Source organism: Cricetulus griseus, chromosome 4 (assembly GCF_003668045.3).
Source record: "Cricetulus griseus strain 17A/GY chromosome 4, alternate assembly CriGri-PICRH-1.0, whole genome shotgun sequence".
Taxonomy (NCBI): domain Eukaryota; kingdom Metazoa; phylum Chordata; class Mammalia; order Rodentia; family Cricetidae; genus Cricetulus; species Cricetulus griseus.
In genome coordinates this window covers 1164359-1189352 of record NC_048597.1, presented here as the reverse complement: position 1 = coordinate 1189352, position 24994 = coordinate 1164359, and the positions used below count along the sequence as shown (strand labels likewise).

Below are 24994 nucleotides of genomic sequence, written 5' to 3'. Positions count from 1 at the left end.
TGGGAGGAGCTGGGAAGAGGTAGATAAGGACAAAAAACATTGTTCAAAGTTCTGAAAGAACTATTAGAAAAATAAGATAAAGCAGTCAATGTCAGAGTCTCAGGGGTGAAGGGAAAAGAGTAGAGTTGTGAAGTAACCACATGGTCTAAACCCGGGTACCAACAGAAGACATGTCAGAGTCAACCTGTAAGCTTCATGAATGGTCGGTCATGAGTGGTCCAGACCTGGTCTTCCTCTAAGATGGTTGATTCCTTAGCATGGCCTAGAGCCCAGAAAGTAGATGTTTAGAGCTCCCTGTGACTGTAAATTTTGGCAAAATCTGAGAAACACCTATCAGTGATTTTGGAGAAAAAGTTAATAATTTCCCACAGAGATGGGAGACAGATCTATTTTTCAAAGATGATCATTTAATGGATCTGGCTTAGGACTAGAAATGCAACATGTGACATTTAATGTCCTGGGGGGTTCCACAGTGCAGTTCATGTGAGAACACCTTGTCTCTCTGACATTTGAAGTCACAGTATCCACTATGTGAAGAGCATTCCATCCTCATCCTCATAGCTCTGTCACCCCCCTGCTGACACACTGCACACTTAAAAGAAGCTAATTTTGGAAGAACAAGTCCATGACTAATGAGATTAAAATCTACTCTGTAACTTGAAGAGTGAGGTCAATTAGGCTTCAGCTGACCCTGATCTTGAGCAAAATAATGTTGGTTGGTTTTTCTATTATTGCAAGTAATAGTAACAATGATAAAAAATCCCAGCATGCTCTTTTTCTAATATACTGTTTTTATTTCCTGACCCAATCCTTCAGAGTAGATTATATTGAAAAGGCACTGTTAAATCCTTCGCCAACAATGGCAGTTCTGCTCAGAGGAAGCACTAGGGGGCAGAGACAAAAGGAGGTTCCTATTTTCATTTATCTTTTAAAAAGTAGGGGGAAAAGGAAAAGTTTCCTAATTTCCATAGTCAAGTATATCTTCTGTTTATTTCTAAATGCAGATCTAGTTTCATTACAAGAGTGTTTTTGTTTCGTTTTGTTTTTATTTTGCAAATGTGTGAAGTTGGCTTCTTCCCTTAACTTCCAGGTGCACAGTATTCTCTGTGCTTTGTTGGTGAGTTTTAAGAAATGCATTCATTTCTGTCAGAAAAGGAGAGGTGCGAGAGGACACAGCTCCAGACAGAGGAAGGACGGGGCCCCTCTGCTCTAGGAAGACTGCTAATGATGGTCCTGAAGATAACAACTGCACAGAGACCTCGGTCTTTGCAGATTTAAAAGAACAAATGACTAACATTCATGTTAACCTTTCCTTCATAGTCACCTTCTCAATGCACATGACTATTCCACCCTCAGGGAATCATTAAATCGTATCATATCTGCCCTTGACAAGTCGGTGGGTAAACTCTGGGGTCTGCAGTGAAGATTTGAAGCAAAACCAGTACATCATAAGAGGACTGAGATCACTGTCACTGTCAGAGTCCCTCCCTCCCCCTCCCTCCCTCCCTCCCTCCCTCCCTCTCCTCCCCCTCCCTCCCTCCCTCCCTTCCCTCCCTCCTCCTCCTCCCCCTACCCTCCCTCCCTCCCTCCCCCTCTCCCTCCCTTTCTCCCTTCCTTGTTCGCTTTTGAGACAGGGTTTCTCTGTAGCTTTGGAGACTCTCCTGGAATTCGTTCTGTAGACCAGGGTGGCCTTGAACTCACAGAGATTTGCCTGCCTCTGCTTCCCGAGTGCTGGGATTAAAGGCGTGTGCCACCACTGCCTAACCACCAGTATGTTTTATACACCAGACTATGCTGTTTTAATTGTTGTCCATAGAGACTATGACAGTAATCTTAATTTAAACCATCACAAAAGCTTCCCCAGACGACGTATTTAATGCTAAACAGAAGTGAGGCACAAAGAGGATCACACCCGTAAGATCACTGCTATGCTGTAGCTCTTTAGAAAAGCTGTGATATAGAGCATTATGAATGTCATTTTTAAAAGATCTATTTTACTTTAAGTTTTGTGCATGGGGGAGGGGATTGGGGGAATCTGTGAGTGCAGGTGCCACGAGAGTCAGAGGCCTCAGTCTCTTGTAGCTAGAGTTACAGTTGTGGTTGTGAACTGCTGGACCAGTTAGTGCTGGTCCCAGAATTCAGCCTTCTGTAAATATAGTGCTCACTGTTAACTGTTAAGCCATCTCCCTAGCCCCATAAATGTTCATTTCAATGGCTATGAATCTAAATGATAAGATTATGATTAAAAGCCTTATGGAAAATAAGCATAATAAACTCAGGGCTAACAAATTTTTCTCCTTCAAAACATACCTGTTCAGTGGAAGCCCTATTGCATCAGACCCCACAGCCTTCCCTTGCATATGTTACTAAGCTGTTTTATTGGACACATTAGAGATTAGACAAGCATAACTTTGTTATAGAACTTAGAGGAAAGCATTCTTGATTTACATAATTTCTGTCTCTGATTATTTTCACAGTATTTTGAGCCATGTCACTGTCAGATACTACCATATGGACTACGTGTCTCTACTCACCTCTCACAATCAGCTGACTCTGGTGTTCCACGGCTGCCGCCTCATTCCGGGCGATACAGGTGTAGTTTCCATTGTGCATCAGTGAGAGGTTGGAGATCCTCAGGGAGCTGGTAAAGTCAATGTTGTCAATGGTCACCCCAAGGCTCGCTGGGATTGGCCGGCCATCCTTCTGCCAGGTGATGGTGATGGGTAAGTCTCCTGAGACCACCACACATGGGATGAAGACCCTCTGCCCAATGGAGAATCTTGGGAACTCAAAAGGTTGGATGAATGGTGGGACTAGAAAGAAAAAAGTGACAGAGGGAAGAACATGATGAGTAACTGGTGTTTTACTTTATCTTAAGCCATTTCCCAAAGAACGAACATGCAGTGACCCAGGGGTATAGCCCAAGAGCCTATGAGCTATAGAAGGCTGGCAAGGGTACCTTTGACACTCAAATTTCCTCAGCATGCTGAATGCAAAGTAGGGCTCATTTGTCATTCAACAAATATGATTTATCTAATTTCATTCAATACAGCTTTAATCAGAGAATTTATTTATTTACTTTTTGACGGGAAATATTTGAACCATCTTGCAGCATGAAGACCTTAAGAGGGCTTTGGGTCTGGCGTGTCTGTTTTTACACATGGTGTGTGATGGAGGCTCCTGCTCTCCTGCTTTGCTACCATTGGCACTGCAAGGTAAACAGGCTCATGGGTTCTAGGTCAGCACTCAAGCTCATCTACATGACTAACTAGTAATAACCACACACTGTAGCTACTCATCCTAGATAGTTGGGGTGTTCCATAGCCCTTAATTTTGCATGTTCTGTATATAGCATTTTCATTTATGAATAGACCCGTGACAAGATGCCTGAGTTGTTGGAATGTGTTGTGCTGTCAGTCAGGCCAATCAGAGAACCAATTACACAGTCTAGAAGGTTCTTTCATAATTTAACCCCTCTGTAAACTGCCCCCGTGTTCTTGCCACAAGACCATACTTCCTTGTCACCTTCTTTGATGACCCAGGAGACTCTTGACATCATAGACTAGTAAAAGTAGAGCTAAGGAACCAGTTGGAACTCTAGGAATGGGCAGGTTATTAATATACTGTCTATAACCTCCCTGCAGCTGAGGAAATGGAGCCTCCAACAAGGTGCTTTGCACTTAGATTTGGAATGAGTTGGTCTTTTCAGGAGGGCTCAAGCCAGTTCCCTGTGTCGGAGGTTGGCGCCTAGATTGCTAGTTATTGTTGTATTTTCTTTTGCATGTACTTTTTTTAAGAAAAAGAAAAAAATTATATGAGGGTTTGGAAATAACATATGATACAAACTAAGTTTCTAAAGCTCAGAATTACTTGTGAAAAGACACCATGCCAGATAAATTGACAGAAGGGGACTCCAACAGCAAGCCGACTTCCATAGGGTCTGTTCTTTAATCTACTACAGATTCATCTCTGTTATCAACTCAAGGGAGATGTAAGGGACACAGCTAAGAAGTCTCAGCAGAGAACCAGGTTCTCAATCATTCATTCATTTACTGACATGTTGTTCAGTAGGCACCTGGCATGTGCTTGGCCACCACTGGATGTGATGGGCCCAGAAATAAACACAGCTTATGGGGCTCTGCCAAGTGCAGCATTCATGAAGGCATAGGCAGCAGACAGCAACACAGCAGGGTCACGGCTACTTGGGGACTTGATGTTATTACTGTTGCTACTACATTCTCTCAGAAGCAGCTGCCTGACAGAACTCAGAGTTGCAAACACAGCCCAGGGCTAGAAGGTCTAATCTTTAGGAGGCTTGAGTTTCATCTTAAGCAGAGAAATTTAGAAACAAAAACAGCTGAAGGTACCAAGAAGCACAGCCAATGTCCAAAGTGTTACAGTTTCTCAATGTGGGGTCACAGCGGGTCTACAAAGAGCTGATCTGATGCTAAGGGGCAGGAGGATACCCTCTGTGGTGCTACCAATAGGAACAGGCAGGTGAGATGTGATGGTTTGTAGGAGCAACAGGCTGTTGAAAATACCAATGGGTCTTGTATTTCTTTATGTCTTGTTTACTTTATGTGCAGGCAGTATTGACAGGGAATGGATTTTAATGCTTTCTAACATAGAGGATTGCACTATTCAACTTTGGTTTCTTACACACAGAACCCTGGTGGTCATCATACTAAGACAAACACTGGCCCTTACTGCAGGCTTGGTGCTTGGCCATCCGAATAGCAGATTAGTTCTCTAAGGTGAGAGCATTGGAACTAGGCTGCATAGTTGCCCATATAGTCAGTCTCTGGGTCTTGGTTTCCCTGTCTATAAAGTGACAAGAAAAGCCTGAGTCCTTAATCAGTCACCATAGTGATTCAATAAACAGAAGCAGTTTCTAAGTGAATTTTTAAGTGTTCGATTCAGTTTGTGTGCCTTAAGAGGAGAAACAACAAAAACACATTTCAAGAATTAAATTTCCCTAGGAAAAAAAAATATATATACATATACATATACATATACATATACATATACATATACATATATAAAATCCACTGTGACAAACATGGAAACATACTGGCAGGAGAGCAACCTAGGCTATTGTTCTTCAAAAGCAGCTTGTCTGTTTTGCAACAGGATCTCCCTTTAGTCTGGAGCTCACCAACTGTATCAGGCTGGTTGGCTGGCGAGCCCAATGGACTACTTCACTAGTGCTGGGATTAGAAATGAGCCTCATTATACCTGGTCTGTTTCATGTAGGTATCAGGGATTGAACTCACATCCTTATGCTTGCACTTTACTGAGGTGACTCCCCAGTCCAAGGAAGGCAGTTTTACATATCTATTTAATGGCAAAAACAATAGTGTGCCAATAATCGTGAACTGTAGCAATGATCCCTTATATCAAGAGGGTTATAAGACAGAAGAATGGCACTGCCTACTATGTTCCAACAGTAGAAAGAAAGTATTAGGTATAGAGGAAGCAGCATTTAAGTCCACACAAAAACCAAAACAGGGGTTGGGGTGATTACTCAGGGGGTAAGAATACTTTCTGCACAAACATGGAGACTCAAATTTCTAATCCCCATTATCCCCATAAACAGCCAGACATGGCCTTGTGTTTGTAACCTCTGTGCTTCGTGTGTGTGTGTGTGTGTGTGTGTGTGTGTGTGCGTGCGTGCGTGCGTGTGTGTGTGTGTGTGTGTGTGTGTGTGATCACCAGGGCTTCCTGGCTGCCCATCTAGCTCCAGGTTCTGTGATGGAGACTCTATCTCAAGGGAATAAGATGGGAAATGGTGGAGTAAGGTACCCAGCATCCTCTTCTGCACATAGGTTTGTGTACATGCACACAAGTGGACATATGTCAAGCCCACACACGCATATACAAACACCCACCTGAAACTGAATGTTTTCCAAAAATCTAAAATAATACCTAATCAGAACATAAAATTATAAGGGACATGATTACACTTTTATAAGTAATTTCAAACATGACTTGAAGCCACACTTTTAAATTTAAGTTGAGAGGTGTGCATTCAACATACTGAAAAGCAATACTACAGCTGGAAAGATGGCTCAGCAGTTAAGAGTAGTGGCTGCTCTTGCAGAGGTCCAGTGGCTCCCACATGGTGGCTCAAAACTATCAGTAACTCCAGTTCCAGGGGTTCTGATAATTTCTTCTGACCCCCATGGACACTAGGCACAGGTGTGGTACATACACATATATGGAAAAACACTCATATACACAAAACAAAATAAATAAATTATACTCTCTCTCTCTCTCTCTCTCTCTCTCTCTCTCACACACACACACACACACACACACACACACACACACACATACACCTCAATGCCAACAATCTCACTTATGCATACCACTCAGAAGACAAGCCTTTGCTTTGAGCATCTTATTTTAAACTGCCACAATATTCTTGATTACCCATTATCTACAACTTGATCTAACTTGATGCTGAGATACAAGGGACCCTGACAACTGCTTAGTGAAGAACCACGGTGAGGAGCTAGAGGGAGGTGGGAAGTCAGGCATGGATATGAGCACATACTATGTCTGGAGTTGGGGAGCACTCTACTGGGACATACTGATTGTTGGTTTTTCTGTAAAAAAAAAATCATAGACTACAATTGACACTGAATTGGAAATCATGGTTAGTACATTCATAAAGATATGAAGTCATATTTAAAAATGTAGTTGTGTTTATAGAAAAGTCCAAAATAGTTAACATACAAATTTATACAATTAAGGAAGCAACAAGTCAGGGGAAAGTCCTTCCCCAGTCCTTCACAGCCAGATTTGCTATCTGATACGTGCTGATCACCTGCCACACTAGAATGGGCCTTCTCTTTAAATCAGATTAAATGCCTGGACCAATGAACTCCCCCGTCACTCCACTAGTGCCACCTCTTGCTTTAGAGTTACAATGACAACATGATTAACATTCTGTCAAGGGCCCAACCCGGAGGTATTACTTTGGTGAGGTATAAAACTCACTTCCCCAAATGAACCAAGTAATAGCAATACTAATACAATAATCATTAGTAATAATAATAATCACCACCATCATCCCACAGCTCCTTAGGGTGCTGGACCACATGATCAGGATATCACGACTCTTCACCTAGGTCAGAATACCCTCCTAAATGAGGCAAAGCTCCCAAATTCTGTTGACAGCAAAAAGTTGGCAATATTACAGGAATGGGGATTCTGAGCGTGATATGCACTGGGTTTTGACATAACCTTTCTGTGAGAAGTATGTAAATAATGGTTAAATGTCATCCATTACCAGGTTTGTGTGCTTAGGAAGGTTGGGGCTGAGAGCCTGCCAGTCTTGCAAATGCCAGCTTCTGCTCTTATTCCTTCTCAACTCGAATTAGGGATGTTAAGTCAAGTTGATCCATTTCTGTTTTTACCCCCAACCATTAAAACTGTATCCTGTTTTAAAAGGAGTCTGGTATATTAGTGAGAGATCATGGGGTGAATGCAGGTCACTGTTTGGTGACTCGAAATGTTATCTCAATTTAGGGTTTGGGGAGTGGTGTGGAGGGTGGGTGTGCTTACACTTGTGAGACATATAAGGCCAGGTGCTGGTATTGGGATGACTTTGTGATGGCTTCTCTAGATTGATTTTTGAGACAGGGTCCCTCAGTAAATCAAGGACTTACCATTTGGCTAGAGTGACTGGCCACCTAGTCGTGAGATCCACCTGTCTCTCTCACCCCAAACACTAGGGTTACAGGTGCTGGTCCTAGCACCCATTGTTCTGTGGTGCTGAGATCTGAAACTGAGTGGATAAAGACCTTTGCCTTTTAAATCTCCTAGGACACAGAAATGAACATCTCTTGTCTCAGTGCCTTTTTTCTATTTTCATTCCCTATTTTTGACACTGTTATTTCTTCTCATGCTTCAGAACACTTCCTTTTTTCTTTGTGTGTGTGCAGCATATGTGTGCATTGTTTGTGTGTGTGTACGTATATGTGGTAGTCAAATTACATGTATGTGTGAAGAAGTGTCTTCTTCAATCATTCTCGGTTTTAATTCTTTTAAAGACAGGTCTCTCATTAAACCTGGAACTCAACAAGTTATCTAGACAGGCTGGTTACCAAGACCCAGGTGTCTTCCTGGCTCTGCCTCCTCAGTTCTGGGATTACAGGTGTGTGTTACCATGCCAAGATTTGAAGGTCTAGGCTCAGGTCCTCATTTTTGTGTGGCCATCACTTTATCAATGCACTATTTCTTTAGCACCCCACCCTGCCATTTAATACCCCATCTCCTTTTGGAAGAACTGCATCTTCCAAAAATCACTCCATCTTCAAATTCTATATATTATAGGGGGCAATCCATGTGAATACTCAGGGTTCAGTCCCAATGACACACCGTCTGAATGGCCACATCCTTTGAGACCTGCTCAGGACTTGCCCAGACATTTCACTGGCTACTGTCCATGCATGTACCAACTGCAGCTCCAACAGCATGAGGCTGCTGACCTGCTGGGCTTGCAGCCAAGTACACCAGCCCCAGACTGTTCATAGAGACTCTAACGGCTTTAAATCCCTCTACCTGTAGAATATGGACTTGGCAGGATATGGTACCCAGGACATAGCTGAGCCCCCTACCCACTGCAGGAACCCATGGTTCAAAAGCTACTGTGAAATGCATCGTGTTTATGGCTCATATGATTTAGTGACTTAATGTAGAATCACCCTGGATGACAGAAGATAGATCAGGTTTCTCTCTTTTTTATTTCCTATATCTTACAGAATAAAATGACTTACACATTTTATTGCATAATGATGACGACGGCAGACAAGATTTTATACTCTGAGTAGTGAGCCATCCCGAAGTCCTTAAGAATGACTGAAAACAGAGAACGAGGCACATATATGTCTGAGATGTCACAGGCAGGACATAAATAGGAACGGACATGTAGGGCATCTAACTCCTGGTTCTTTCCACCCATAGGGGGAAATGGTGGCAACACAAGGCCTGGCTCACATGGAATTCACTCCTCTGACCTCTGACTAGCTGCTGAGTGGGCTCACAGTGAATTGGGCTGTGGATGGGGTCTGCCCCTGCTCCAGGAGAAGGGCACCAGGCCCAGATTTAAGATGCAAAAAGAAATAAGAGTGTTGCACCTAAAAGAACTCAGAGGTCAGATGGGAGCACATCCCCATAAGCTTGGCTCTGTGTGTGGCCTCTCCTGAGCTGCCCCTGGGCTTCTGGATGAACTGATACTAAGTGACACTCAGATGTTGACCTAGAAAAATAAGCTAAGCAAGGGCAGGGACAGCCAGCAGGGCATCCTGAAGTTCTGCCTGCTTGCAGAAGGCCAGGAAGGACGAGACAGCCTGATGCATGGTGGTGAACACCCTCGGGGTTGAGCTGCAGGATTTCCTCAACATTGTGTCTCGGCACGCTTCGAACAGTCCAAACCTTGTAAAGCCTAAGATGTTAAAAATGCCCTCTTTCCCCAAAGGTATCCATGACTTAATTATGTAGGATTTGGGGATCCATTTAAAGAAATTTGAGGGTGTATTCAAATAAATTCTGGGGTAAATTTAAGGAAAATTTGGGATGTATCTAAATTCTCAAGTGAGAAAAACACCACTCTAACAGTTGACTTCTGTAGAATCAATCTATATGACGCTATATACAAAAGAGAACATACATACTTCATTAGTAACCACTCAGGTGTGTCTGTAACGATGCCTGCAGACAGTCTACCACCTTTGTTGTTTTACTTATTGAGACTGGGAAAGAATTACCATGTGGGTAATCTGTCTTTCGTTTTGACCCTTCTATACCCTAGCAAGTAATATCTTGCTAGCTTTCTTAGGAACAGAAAAGGAGGGAAAGATTCCTGGGAGAAAGACACAATTTTGAATTGTTAGAGACTGTTTCTTGCTACCTTAGAGAGAAAAAAATGACCCCATGTCCCTGTGTTTCTTTGGTTGTTTTTACTTAGCTTCTCAAAGTTCAGTAAGGACTGAACTACCACCTTTATCTGTAATATCTGTAATAAACCAGGTATTTAAATGGCTCACACTTTTTGAAGACTGATGTCCCTTAGTGCTCAAAGCAGGTGCCTGTTTGGAGCTACCAGACCCAGACCAGGGAAGAGCTACAAAGCTGTTGGCAGGAGGTCAGGAAAGTAGTGTCTCTCCCCGAGCTTGCTTAAAAAGCTCAAAGATTTAATGGGAGAATAAAATATTTGATATGGTTTAGAAATTTTAAAAAGTTCTTAAGGCACATTGTGGAACTGTAATAAGGAGACATAGGTTTTTTAGCTTGAAAGACGAAAGTGAGGATGTAAAGAAGAGTGACAATAAGCTGTGTGGTGTCTGGGGATTTAAGACAGTCAAATGTGCTCAGAGGAAGCGCAGCTCCACCTTCCAGAGAAATCCCAAGATGCATGGCAAGAAAATGGGATGCCTAGAATACTGTCACCCAGATGCCCCGTGGGAGATGCAGGGAGCATGGATGGCTCTCAAAGGTGTCTCACGCTTGTTGTGGAAGGTGTTTTTAGAGCAACAGCCAGATTATATTCAAATGCACAGCATTTCTGTGCTTAAAACAATGTTGCTTAGACCACGAGAGTATGTGTAGTGAAGTGGACAGAGTCGTTGTGGGTGGAGAAGAAGCCCAGTTCCCTGCTGACCCCGAATCGCTGTAGAGATTTGCCTGTGCTAACCTGCATCTTCGTTATGGTAACAGAAGCCACCAGATGGATCCCCAAGGAAAAGAGGAAAGAAAACTCCACCATGGTTTACTCATTTACACAGAAAAGTCTGGCCTGGTGGATTAGGAAGGTTTCTATGTTTCTTTAGATGTACTTCTTGTGTGCATTGGTCTGGGTATGTATTTGTGCAAGCAAGTGTGAAGGACAGCCTCAGATGTCATCCCTTGTTTGTTGATGTAGATTCTCTCACTTGTCTGAGGCTTGCCAGTTAGCCTAGGCTGGTGGCCATGGAGCCTCAGGGATCTGTAATCCCTAGCTAGGATGACTAGCCCATGCCACCATACCCAGCTCTTATTGTTTTTGTTTGTTGTTGTTTTCATGGGAATGGAAAATCAATCCCTAGGCTTGAAAAGCAAGCACTTCACTAACTGATCTTTCTCCCAGCACCTGGATGGACTTTTGATGCACACATACAAAATAAGCACTTAGTGAAACCATGAAAATAGAAGATATTTATTGTCAACTTTGGTAATGGAAGAGGAAACTAAATGAAAATACAGTATTTATACCATAGTTCTGCCTTCAACAACAAAAAGACAGTTGAAAACTGTCCACTTGATAGGTAGCAACAGAAACCAACACAGGAATTTTGGAGACTGATCAAACCCGGTTAAACTCTGTGATCTATGAATTCTACTTCTGTTTCTAAATTTATGTGGATACTGCACAAGACATATCTACAGCATACCCACACTAACATGCATTCCAGAAAGGTGGGACCATAGGGACCTGATTAGTCTCTGCATTTTTATATATATATATATATATATATATATATATATATATATATATTTGCTTGAGAGTGTGAGTAAAGGCATTGAATTTTATTTAAAGTACACATTTCCTACATTTAAACCTGTATGTAAGAGTGATGCCAATGTTACTGGAATTTTCAAAGACAAGTTAAAAGAAAACAAGATAGAAGCTTTGTCTGGACAGATGGCAGCAGTGTGGACCACACACAAAGTCGACAAAACCAAACACAAATCCCAGTAGGCAGCACTGTCAGGGACTTTGTTCATGACTTCCAGACTATGGTGGCACAGCTGGCTATGCCTTCCAACAAAGAGGCCCATCCCGAATGATGGAGGTGGCCCTCTCCTGTTCCTCTTTGACATCTGGTAAATAACCAGAGGGATGTGCTTCTTTGAGTGTGTCCTCACAAAGGAAAAGAGCTGCTGAGCTCTGCAGCTCACAACACAGATGATCAATGTGGTCTTAGAGATGGCCTCTCAGGAATGCATAGGCTCCTCGTTTCAGACTTGGTTGATTTTTCTGGACAGAGGGGAGAGCTGCTGAGGGCTGCCCTGCATAGGAAAACTTATCCTGGAAGAAGGGGAGGTTATACCCAGCATGGGGAAGCATTCTGGATATGCACAGCCATGTAGAAAGGCAAAGAGAGAACCTGGAGTGCAGCAGGCTGAGTAGAGAAGCCCCAGGGTGCAACCTGCAACATGAGAGGCATCATTGGAGGCTGGACTCCAAAAACTCCAAGTTCATCAACATCCCGAAGAGTCTCCTGTGATATCTTGGTATATGCAAGCATATATTATATATAGTACTTATGCTTGTTGATATATGAATGTGATGTACACACACATATCAGTATATTTTACCACATGTGTTTATTAGCACATTAATATATTCTCATAATCACAACTAAAAATAATAAATATTACTGGCACAAATGTGTACATAAACTACATTGTTTTCATGGAACTTACATATGTGGGAAATTATTTACATACTTACTAATTCTATGCATACAGAAAATCATACTGAATGATTTTAAATAATTGAGATTTTTAAAATTCTGACTTAAAATATGTTTATCAGTGTGGCTGGATTTATTTTGAGGTTTTTGATCCATTTGGACTTACGTTTTGTGCATGGCGACAGACATGGATCTATCTGCAGTCTTCTAATCGCCAGCATCCAATTATGCCAACAGCATTTGTTGAAGATCCTTTTTTTTCCCCCATTGTATACTTTCAGCTTCTTTGTCAAAAATCAGGTGTTTGTAGGTGTGTGGGTTAATATCAGCGTTTTCAATTCAATTCCATTGGTCTACCTGCTTATTTTTGTGCCAATACCAAGCTATTTTCAGGACTATAGCTCTATAATAGAGCTTGAAGTCAGGCATGATGATGCCTCTGGAAGTTCCTTTATTGTACAGGGTTGTTTTGGCTATACTGGATATTTTGTTTTTCCATATAAAGTTGTGTATTGTTCTTTCAAGATCTGTGAAGAATTGTGCTGGTATTTTGATGGGGATTGCATTGAATCTGTAGATTGCTTTTGGCAAGATTGCCATGTTTATTATGTTGACCCTACCTATCCAAGATCATGGGAGATCTTTCCATTTTCTGGTATCTTCTTTACTTTCTTACATTAAAGACTCAAAGTTCTTATTATACAAGACTTTTACTTGTTTGGTTAGTGTTACCCCAAGATATTTTATGTTGTTTGTGGCTATTGTAAAGGGTGCTGTTTCTCTGATTTCTTTCTCAGCCCATTTATCGTCTAAAAGAAAAAACACCAAAGACAGTTTATGCTGGAGAGGGTGTGGAGACAGGGGAACACTCCTCCACTGCTGGTGGGAGTGCAAACTCATACAGGCACTTTGGAAATCAGTATGGCGTTTCCTCGGGAAAATGGGAATCAGTCTACCTCAAGATCCAGCAATTCTACTCTTAGGCATATACCCAAAAGATGCACATTCATACAACAAGGACATCTGTTCAGCTATGTTAATAGCAGCATTATTTGTAATAGCCAGAACATGGAAACAACCTAGATACCCTTCAACTGAAGAATATGTGGCAGATAAAGAAAATGTGGTATATTTACACAATGGAGTACCACTCAGCAGGGGAAAAAAATCAAAACGAAACAATGGAATCTTGAAATTCGCAGGCAAATGGATGGAACTAGAAGAAACCATCCTGAGTGAGGTAACCCAGTCACAAAAAGGCAAACATGGTATGTACTCTCACTCATATATGGATATTAGATATAGAGCAAAGGATTACCAGCCTACAATCCATACCTCCAGAGATACTAGGAAACAAGGAGGACCCTAAGAGAGACTACGTGGTTCCCCAGAGAAGGGGAAAGGGACAAGCCACTCTGAGAATATTGGGAGCACAGGGGGAGGGGAGTGGGAGCTAGGAGAAAGAGAAGGGGAGAAGAGGAGGGGAAAGGAGGACGTGAGGGAGCAGGAAGATAGAGTCAGGGAAGAATAGAGGAGAGCAAGAAAAGAGATACCACAATAGAAGGAGACATTATAGGTTTAAAGAAAAATCTGACACTAGGGAAATGTCCAGAGATCTACAAGGATGACCCCAACTAAGAAACTAAGCAATAGTGGAGAGGCTACCTTAAAAATGCCCTTCCCCTATAATGAGATTGATGACTACCTTATACGCCATCCTAGAGCCTTCATCTAGAAGACAGAAGCAGAGATCCACAGCTAAACACTGAGCCGAACTCCTGGAATCCAGTTGCAGAGGAGGAGGAGTGATGAGCAAAGGGTCAAGACCATGCTGGGGAAACCCACAGAAACAGCTAAGCTGAACAAGGGGGAGCTGATGGACACCAGACTGATAGCTGGCAAACCAGCATTGGACGGAACCAGGTCCCCTGAATGTGGGTGTCAGTTAGGAGGCCTGGGCAGTCTATGGGGCCTCTGGTAGTGGATAACTATTTATCCCTAATGTACGATTGGACTTTGGGAGTCCATTCCACATAGAGGGATACTCTGTCAGCCTAGACACATGGGGGAGGACCTAGGCCCTGCTCCAAATGATGTGACAGACTTTGAAGATCCCATGGAAGGCCTTACCCTCCCTGGGGAGCAGAAAGGGGATGGAATAAGAGATTGGTGGGGGCAAGGGAGGAAGGGGGAGCGGGAACTGGAATTGACATGTAAAACAACATTGTTTATAATTTTTAAAAAAAAGAGAGGAGAAAAAGTATTATTATCAGGGACTAGAGAGACAGTTCACTGATTAAAAGTACCAATTGTTCTTGCAAAGAACCTGTGTTTAGTTCCTACTACATATGTTGTGTGGGTCATAACTGCCTGTAACCCTAGCTCAAGGGGAGTCTGAGAGCTTAGCTTTAGCTGGCATCCATACTCAAATTCACACATGGGTGTAAACACACACACACACACACACACACACACACACACACACACACTGGCATGCACACATAAATACACACAATTAAGGGTAAAATAAATCAAAAATAAGTAAAAATCTTTACCAGAACATGATTATCAATACTACCGGAAGGCTTTCCAGTGAGTATGCATACATGATCATAGGCATGTGTATACACATGTGTGTGCACACATGTATGTACATGTGTATATTTGCAGAAATTAATTGTGGCCTTTTACATGAAAAACATAGTTTTACTCATTTTATTTTGTCCTGTCTCATTACTAATTGCTTCTTACAAATTTCCCATGTTCAGCAAGCATACCAAATATTGGAAAACATTTCTCCTACATCAAAGAATTTTCACTAAATCAAAGAATTGTGTGTTTTGACATCATAGTGAATTGCACATGTGATCTCCTTTGCTTCTGTCTAAGGGAAAGCACTTGGAGATGATTTTATTAAAGCATTCAATCAAGCATTTCCTTGAAAGATACCTGATTTCTCTTCTAGAATAGAGGAGGCAAATCATAAGTAAAATAGCCTTTGGGAGGAAGGTGTGTAAGCAGCATCCTGAGCTCAGCTCTGACACCCTACTACACTGATCAAATCAGGCCTGTGGTAGATGCTCTGAGCAGATCTCCACAGGAGCTGAAGAACTGCAGCCATTAACACATGTGAGCCTTCTCTGTGGAGTTAGAAAGAGGTATCTGGACAATCCCATCTCATCAGCTCATTTAGATCCCATCCAGTACTGGTTTAAAAGGCTAATCCAAATCCCTGTTTGTGACATTAAATTACCATGGGTCATATATTTAATATGTAACCTATGTGTTATTACCCCTCATTGTTTCTTATAACAGAAACTATGCATCCCCTAAGTAGCTGTTGGAAAAATCAATGTAAACACGTAATAGATACTATGTACAAAGACCTCTGCAATAGAGAAAATAACCTGAAAATGCTCAACTAGAGAGACAGCAGAATCTATCTAAAGAGCAGAAGAATGTGGCAGCTGTCAAGAGAAGAGTGTCAGGCCGACAAAACTGAGTCTGGACACTTGTAGCAACTGATGACATTCAGGGTAATAGAGCAAATGAGCAACTGTCAGAGATCTTGAGGGCCATCTGCTGAGGGTGTTCTGTAAGCCTGGGGCCACATGACTACAGTTGTCAGAAGGTCTTGGAAAATGACATCATTAGATGGTGGCATCCCCACTTCCCACAGAGAGATGGAAGTTGAAGGAAGATCCACTATCTTGTTATACAACCCAGGCTGTCCTTGACCTCTAGATCCTGCTGCTCCTGTATCCTGAATGTTGTAATTATAAGAATTTACTACCATGCCAGGCTCAGCAAGCTTGTTGCTGGTAATGGTGAGTGTGTGTGTGTGTGTGTGTGTGTGTGTGTGTGTGTGTGTGTGTGTGTTATATGTGCTCATGTGCATGCACAAAGAGATGAGAAGATGTCATGCCCCACTATGTCATTCTCTACCTTGTTCCCTGGAGGCAATGTCTCCCAGTGAAATGGAGCTGTATGGACAGGCATCAAGCCCTAGTGATCCTGTTTCTATCCTACAACATGAGGGGTATATTACTAATGTGTGCACCCATGCCCAGATATTTATGTGGGTGCTGGGGATTCAAACTCAGGTTCTCATGTGTGCACAGCAAATGCTTTTACACACTGATCTATCTATCCACTACTTATGCCCCAACTTTAATTTTCTCTCTCTTGTCATCTCAGACTGGGTCCTCATGTTGTTTTTACCTCTAGTTTCTGTTGCTTTTGATATGAAAAAGGGTCTCATTCTATAAACCAGGCTGACCTTTGACTCAGAGCCACATCAACCTGCCTCAGCCAGGTTCTACGCTTTTAGAAAACAATTTTCTTGGCTTTTTGGAAGTTTCTTCGTAGGCGCTTGGCTTCACTGCTCCATAATGAGAAATCCATGTGTCCCTGTTTAAGGGGTATCAAGGATTTACTAAGACATGAAAGGGGGAAATACCTCATGAATATAGGATATAGTAAATCGAGTCGCTGAGTTCATGGAAAGCCAGGGGACCAGTCACACACTACTTCATACCGCCTTCACCACCCAAGAGAGCGCCGCTCCCTCCCCCTTCCTTACAAGAGGTCATGTAGGCAGACAGGAAGCATCACCTCTATCAGGCCAGACAGCCCAAGGTCATGGGTGGAGCAAATACCCACTACACTGCTCCTTGCTCCAACCTTGACTCCTCGAGCAGCAGGAGCGACTACTTAAAAGACACAGCTTGGATTGCTGCACTTGACAGCCTCGACTACACTAACAGAAGACTCCTTTTTTTCTGATTATGCTTCAACTCCATGACAGAGGCACTGTGAGCATTAATTAAGATGGCACATAGGAAAGTGTTTTGTAAACTATGAAGTTTTATATCAATATAAATAGAAGGTGACATTTTTTTTTTAAATCTAGCAGCCAATTAACTTTCTTGGCACTGTTGGTCTACAGCAATTAGAGCGCTCAGTCAGGCAGTGTTCAAGTTCAGGGAGGCACTGACTCAGGGAGAGAAAATACTTTGAGATATGTTACATTAAACACTGCCTAAGGTGAAGTGAAAGGAGGGTCCTGACTTTCCCTTCTGCCCGTGCACTGGGGGTCAGCACAACCACACTGTTAAGTGTGTTGAACAGATTTCAGAACTACTTAGCCTAAGCCATGATCAATAATTAACAGATTGAATCAGTTGTTGAAGGTTCTTCCCCTCCAAATATCCAGACATATGCAACAAAATAAGCTGAGGGGCCATGGCTATTATTTTAAAACAGATAAACCAAAACTTCTAACATCATCCAAATACTCATGCATTAACACATTGTGCATACACATACACACATGCACACACAGTATGCATGTACACACACATCTATATCGATATATTCAGTGTCTTGAAAGAATATCCTGGAACAAGATAAACCTGGATTGCTTTTGTCATTTACAGCAGTATTATAGGAATTGAGTGGGTCAAACCCTATTTCCCAAGGAAATCAGCAGTGTGTGTGTGTGTGTGTGTATGTGTGTGTGTGTGTGAGAAAGAGTATGTGTGTATATGTCTTAACCTCTTTGTGTGTGTGTGTGTGTTTGTGTATATGTTTGTGTGTCTGTCTATCTCTGTTTCTTTGTGTGTATGCATTTCTGTCTGTGTGCCTTTGTTTATCTGTCTTGTGTCTGCATGTGTTTGTATGTATATGTGTATGACTGTTTCTGTGTGTTTGTATGCATGAGTCTATGTGTGTGTGTGTGTGTTTGTATGTGTATATATTTGCATTTCACGTGTGTGCAAAGATACATGTGTGTATGTATGTAAAGGACAGAGAATCATCTTGGTTATCTTGCCTCAGATGATGTCCACATTATTTTCTTTTAGACAGGTCTCTCAACACCCTGTAGTTTGCTTATATTTGACCCCCCTCCAACTTGTGCTGATTCACCACTGGTTCCCAAACACCTAACTCTGTGCTCTCTTTTTTAAAAAATATATCCATCAACTCCAATTTGTGCTGCTGCCCATATATTCTTGAATGTATGGTCTTCCACTGGACCATGGTAGACTCACCAGGGGCTATAATCTTAAAGCAAACTCATTCTCCCTCTCTCAGCAGCTATCATTTGCCACAAGCTCCTCAGCTGCTGGTGGGATTTTTCTGTCCCCTCCTCATTACAAACTGGTATTTGGTGTGGTTTGAGCTTGCCCAGGTCAACAGCAATAAACAGCTGGCCAAAGCTACTGGTGCAAGAGTGGTGTGAACCTCACAGGAACAGACACCTTATTTTTAAATGTGGGTTCTGAGGTTTCAAACTCAGGTCCTTGTGCTTGCAAGGGGAGCACCATACTGACAGCCATCTCTCCCCTGCCTGGGGCAGCAGCTTATGAAGCTTCCAATTTACTCTTCTGAAATAATTCAACAAAGCACAGGCCATGCCCTCAAGGGGATAGTAACAGGGCTGAATTATACAAATAAGATAGCAAGCGTATCTTTAGGCAAAGAAAACACTCATCTTTTTCACCAACTGACCTGACTCTTCAGCTTCCTTACTCTTAAATCTCATAGCTGAAAGTAGTAAGGGTTATTCGTTTAAAAAAATGTCTTCACAGACATTACCAATTAGTTTGTATGCTACATTTCAAAATGTTTTAAATTCAAATTTAGATGCACAGAAGTCAGTTTCTTTGGGTCTTTCCAGACCCAGAGTAAAAGCTAAAATTGTTAATGGTGCACAATTGTTACTTATGTGAGCAACTAGAAGTACCTCAAACAAGAAATGCCACAGGTACCTTCAACCAATAATGACTGCAGATGTCATATACATGTGAATTCAGCCCAAATAACAGAAAGCCCTTAGCTATCATACTAGCATCCAGAAGTTTCTCCTTTATGTCAAGTCTTACACAACATTGCCTTATCTACTCAGCCTTCCATTTCCTATTTCAGTGTCTAAAATTTTATTGTCTATCAGGTGTGGCCAAGTACCAAAAATAGCTAAAAATAAATCTCATAATGGTTTAAGTAGGTTTATGATTTTTGTGTGGGATGAATTCATATCTATTCTAGGCTGTGTGAAGTTACATGTTACCTGGATGTCAGATCAGATAAAGTAAAATCAAATGAAAAGCCATTCAAGACACCCTTCCACACTGACTGACAGCCAGAGGTGTCAATTTCTGCAGTGACGGACACACAAATAATTCGAATCTAGTACCCATCTGTCTGTCCCAGCTAGTTTCAATTGTCAATAGGACACAGTCCAGAGTTATCGGGGATGGAATCCTCCTTGGAGTGCATAGCCATTATTTGATTGTAGTGCTTTGCCCCTCCTGTCTCTCTCTTCTCATCATCCCATAACCAAGATCACATTTGCCTGTGGGGAAGTCTGGCGGCATTATTTTGGTCACTGATTGATGTAGGAGAGCTCCGCCCACTATAATGGTGCCATTATATGGGTGGTCCCAACTGCATAAGAAAGCTGGGTAAGCAGGAGACTGGAGCAGCATTCTTCCATGTCTGCTTCAAGTTCATGTCTGACTTCTCTCAATGCTGGACAGTGACCTGGATGTGTAAGTTAAATTAACCCTTTCCTCCCCTTGGCTGTTTTTGGTCAGAGTCTTTCATCATAGCAACATAAAGGAAACTGGACCACACAGTGTAAGTTTCCGGCATGTTTTATAATCCAAGCTTCTTCATAAAATCGCTGTTCAAGTTCTTCTAACACAGTTGTTAGTGGAGCATGCTATTCTCAGTCTGTGGGATCTAAGGGGTGACTTAACCTACCTTCTACAAAGTGTTCATTCACCAGAGACAGGCCAGAGATGTCTCTTGGCTAGTATATATTGCTATCATGTGCCAAATAGTTTGGTTTGGGCACAATACACATCCGAGGGGCTTCGGATTGTCTGTGTAGCCATAGTTTGGTTGTGGTGCTTTGACCCTCCCATCCTTTCCTTTCTTCATCTCATCACCATGACTTCCACTTGGCTTCTATTGCCTAGCTGACTGGGTACTTTCACTCAGGGTTGGTTTCTTAGGTGGAGGGTCTGTATCTACTGAGTACTACTGTGGGATTATCTTTTGTACACTGTGAAGATATGTCTCTATCAAGGCATCTTCCTATTGGTATAATAAAAATGCCTAATGGCCAATAGCTAGGAAGGAGAAGATAGGCAGGACTTTTGGAAAGAGATAGGAACTCTGGGAAGAAGAAAGTGAGACAAAGAGCACGTCCAACATACATTATAGAGAAGAAGTAATGAGCCACATGGCAGAATGTACATTGATATAAACAGGTGAATTTAAGTTATAAGAGCTAGTTGGGAATAAGCCTAAGCTAAATCCAGGCTTTGCTATTTAATAATAAGTCCCACTGTCATTATTTGGGAGTTGACAGTCCAAAGAAAGTTAGACTATAGAGTACAATTTATTTTCTGAGAGATTGCTGTGTGCAAGGGCTTTTCTTACTGGGTAGCTTTTAATGAGTGACATAAACACTCTGAAGTCCCTACCTATTCACCTCAGCGTCTTGCAACAGCTTGAAACATCTGCTGCATTTATTCTCCTCTCACTTGGGAATTAAAGCTTCTCCCTAGCATTTTGGGTTGGGTGGCAAGGCATGGTCTATTGGGGTGTCTCCCCACTCAGTGGCCACTGCAGAATTCCCATAGCCTAAGATAACTAGCAAAGTGCCCTCCCCAGGTGCCATCTGCAGGGAACAGTCAGCGGAGAGCTCTGTTTTTTTTTTTTTTTTTCTGGTTGTAATAAACATAGGAATCCATAGAAATTAAGCCTCTTGTCTCAAAGACAGGCTGCTCTGAGGAAGCTGGGTCCTAGTGCAGCGGGGTTCATGGAGGGGCAACAGATGAAACATTGGGATCTAGATGAGGTTTCTCTCAGATTTGCCTAGCTCCACCCTTCCTTTCCTTCATTTAACAGCATCAAGAACTCCAACTATAAAACCTGAGTGTAACATTTTAATTTGGGGTCCTGTACTTCCCTAAGAAGGTTAAGGAGAACACTGATGTAGGGAATTTAAAAGGGGCCAACTTAAGCGTCGTCACGGTCATTGTCAGATTTTTACCTCAGATAGTTGACAGACAGACAGGTCTTCATGTGAGTCTGACCAAGGGGCTGAATAGTTTGTCATCATGCATGAGGGATGGCTTGGCTTGTCACAATGTGGCCATAGCCACACACATTGTCTACTTGGTGATGCATTTCAGTCTACATGGTGGATTCCAGAATGCTACTGACAGCCATAGTCATTCATCTGTGTCTCTTGTTACCTAAGATCTGAGAGTGCTGAAATGGCCACATACTGGCTTATAGACAGCTCATATCCTCTATCAACCCTCAACCATTTCTAGATGACCCATAATACCCAAGTATAGAAGCAATTGTTGTATATTATTATTTAAGGAATAATGACAAGAAAATTCTACAAAGAGATGGCACCCAGGATAGGGTGTGAAGCTACTGTGAGGTGTGCACACACAACAGTCACATGAGACTTGAACAGAATTCCTAGAAAACATAAACTCATGATTTACTGCTCCCCACTTTATTCATCGAGTCTCTCACACAGAGCTCACTGACTTACCTAGGACGACTGGCCAGCAAACCTCAGGGTCTCTCTTGTCTGTATCATCAGTCAGTGCTAGGATTACAAATATATATCATGTCTGATTTTTTTAATGTGGGCTCTGAGTCCTCACATTTGTAAGATCCCCCCAACCCTTGTTTTTCAGGATCAGTTTGCTGATCTGAAGACGAGGAACAGTTGTGGAGTGCGTACTGACTATTCCTTCCTACTCAGTGTATGCATTTGTGGAATGTTTCAACTTTGGCACATTTGGCTCCTGGTCTAATTTCTTCTCTAAGACTGTTTCCCCCATATCTTTTGCCTGTGTGTGTAGATGGAAGGCCTCTTTTTTTTCAGTGTCCACACTGAATCTGAATCACCCAGTGTCTTCATTCTGTCACACTCACATTGGCTCCATCAGTGACTAGGTAGAACCTGAATCTATCCTCCACCTCGAAAGCCTGTTCCTGACCTACACTGCTGCAGTCCTCACAATGACTCAGCCTCTGCACTGTGTGGCCTCTTCTGTTCTCAGCCTAAGACTCACAAGTGTCATTGTTAATTCTAAATCCAATTCAGGTTGGATTTTCTGCCAAGCTCTTCCCAACTCAGAGAAGAGGCTCAGGTCCTCACACACCAAGTCCTGGTCTACCATATCCCTTATGAGACAGCCTTCTGTCATGGGGCATGGGACAATCAAGTTCTTCATCTTCTGGCATCAGAGTGATTGCTCTGCTTCCTCCAGCTTGCCAGGAGTACCCTTGACCTTTGTTGTGTCTATACTCAGTGCTTAGACTGTTGTACACATCTCACTCCAGCATTCTACTATCTCCTAGACCCTTCCTTTCTCACATACTTAAATGCTGCAAATTTGAAAATCCAGCCATGCCTGCCTGCCAGTATTCACTGCTCCCAAATGCATTGCACTGAAATGTAGCATGTGATAACAGTTTTCTCTGGATGTCCTCACATTGGAATTGATAATTTTGTATTGCATTAAGCATGCTTCATAGAAACTGCTAAATGCAAGACTACTTGGCTAAATGTTTTCCAAAATCATGCATATTGGTTATAAGACCATATTATTCTTTTGGGCCTAAGATATTTGCATTTGTTTTTGACAGTTAACAGGATCAACACAAGCAAATCGATTTATGCTGTTCTATCAAGTTTAAGATTAAAAGTTAATTATGACATCGACCCTTGCTTAAATTTGTGTCTCTGAAATTTAGTATTAAAGCATTTATATCAACTTATATCAAAATGACCATGTTCCCATGGTCATTTTGGAAGGCACTTGAAGGAACAAATCTAATATTACTAGCAGTCAAAGACCAATGGGAAGGGCAGACACATGTTCATTTGTTGTGTTCTTCATTATAACCAACCATTAGAATTTACACATTGAATGGAAAATTAGTAGCCAGCTATATTTTAAGCTATTTCGAATATTTTCAAGTGCAGCTTAGAGATCTCTGGGGAATCTGTGCACATGTGAAAGGGTTCATAAGAAGAAAGCCTCTCCCATTATAACACTGAGATGTTACCTCCTGTCTCTCTGTGTAAGCACTTGCTCTATTTCTATCATAGTGTAGTGGATGAGACACTGGGGCCTCAGCATCAGATATGGCAGTGGCACTGAGACACAGCAGTGATCACCCAGGGTTTCCCACAGTAGTGATCACCAAGGGTTTCCCATCATGCACTCTGAGGGTTTTGTTTCTGGGTCTCAGTTGGTTTTATTTGATCAATTGATGGAAAAATGGCCAGCATTCTAAGTAGTGTGAGAGGACAGCCATCTCTAAGCAAAGTACCAGAGCCTGTGTGAGTTTAAGCCACTATCTGTTTTGCTCATGAAATTCCAACTGTCTTCTGCCTAGAATGGTTCTAGATGACAACTATGCAGACTTGTGTATCTGGAAGATTCTGTTGGAAGAGAGAGGTGGGAGGCTATCAACTCCTGGAATCACAGTTGAAGGTGTCACAAATAACAAAGCTCAATTCCAGTGCTGATGAGATGGTGTGTTATCAGTAAATGTGATATTACCATGTTACACAAAGGATCGTGTTAATATTCAAAAGAGGCTCACACCACAGCAAGCCATTCATCTACAAATATTGAGCCAATCAGGAGATGATGTGTGGGTGAAACACTCATCCAAGGGTGTGATGTATCTTAAGAAAGCAGAGTGAAACATTCAGTAATGTGGCTCCCAAGTCTCTATGGCAACACGCTCCTACACTACTGCTGTGATTTAATTTTCTGCACAGTCATGCACACACTCAGGTGTTTTATGGCTTATGCACTTGTCATTTGTAGTTGTTTGATGACTGCCTCTCCTGAACAGAAGATCTTCTCAAAGGAAGGCTCACGTTCTCAGTCACTATCACACCCAGCGCTCAGGGCTGGTACCCAGCACGGCACAGATGCTTCACAAGTGATTAAAGCTTAAGCATTGCCAAAAGGAGGACCTTGCTTTCACCAAGCACTACTCTGTTTTTCATCGAGGATTTATAATTATTTGAGGGAAAATTAAGGTATGAGGAATTTAAAAAAGATCAAAATATTTAGGTACAAGTGTCTACTATACAACATTCAGCATATTTTTACAATGAAGGCTCATTTTGTGTGGGCGCTTGTGTTTATAGATGCTCCTTAGAATAAAAGTAAATTAAATATGTTTTGAAGAAAAGGAGGCTGAGGACATCCACGGTGAAATCTATGGAAAGCTTTGGCACTGGGAAAATAAAAGACCATTCCTAGCACCCTGAGAGAAGTCTGACAGCTCAGGGAGGCAGCTCAGCATGGCTGGAGGGTGGTCACACCATATGCAAGCTGTTTTTAAACACATCAGAACCTTCTTCATGGTGTATTGCATGTAAATTATTACATTGACACAAAACCCTTATTTTATGCTTGGCTGAGGGAGCTAACTTGGGAAGAAAAGGAGTGGCTCTCCAAGTA

At 42.1% G+C, this 24994-nt stretch overlaps 1 protein-coding gene across 1 annotated transcript in view; it reads right to left on the bottom strand.

The window, feature by feature from the left end:
- Dscam (DS cell adhesion molecule) overlaps positions 1-24994 on the bottom strand; it is a 504817-nt gene that overhangs the window by 236331 nt on the left and 243492 nt on the right. Inside the window, exon 9 of the mRNA XM_035443441.1 lies at positions 2535-2813. Within this exon, the coding sequence (XP_035299332.1) occupies positions 2535-2813 (279 nt within the window). The remainder of the gene's footprint in view (positions 1-2534; positions 2814-24994) is intronic.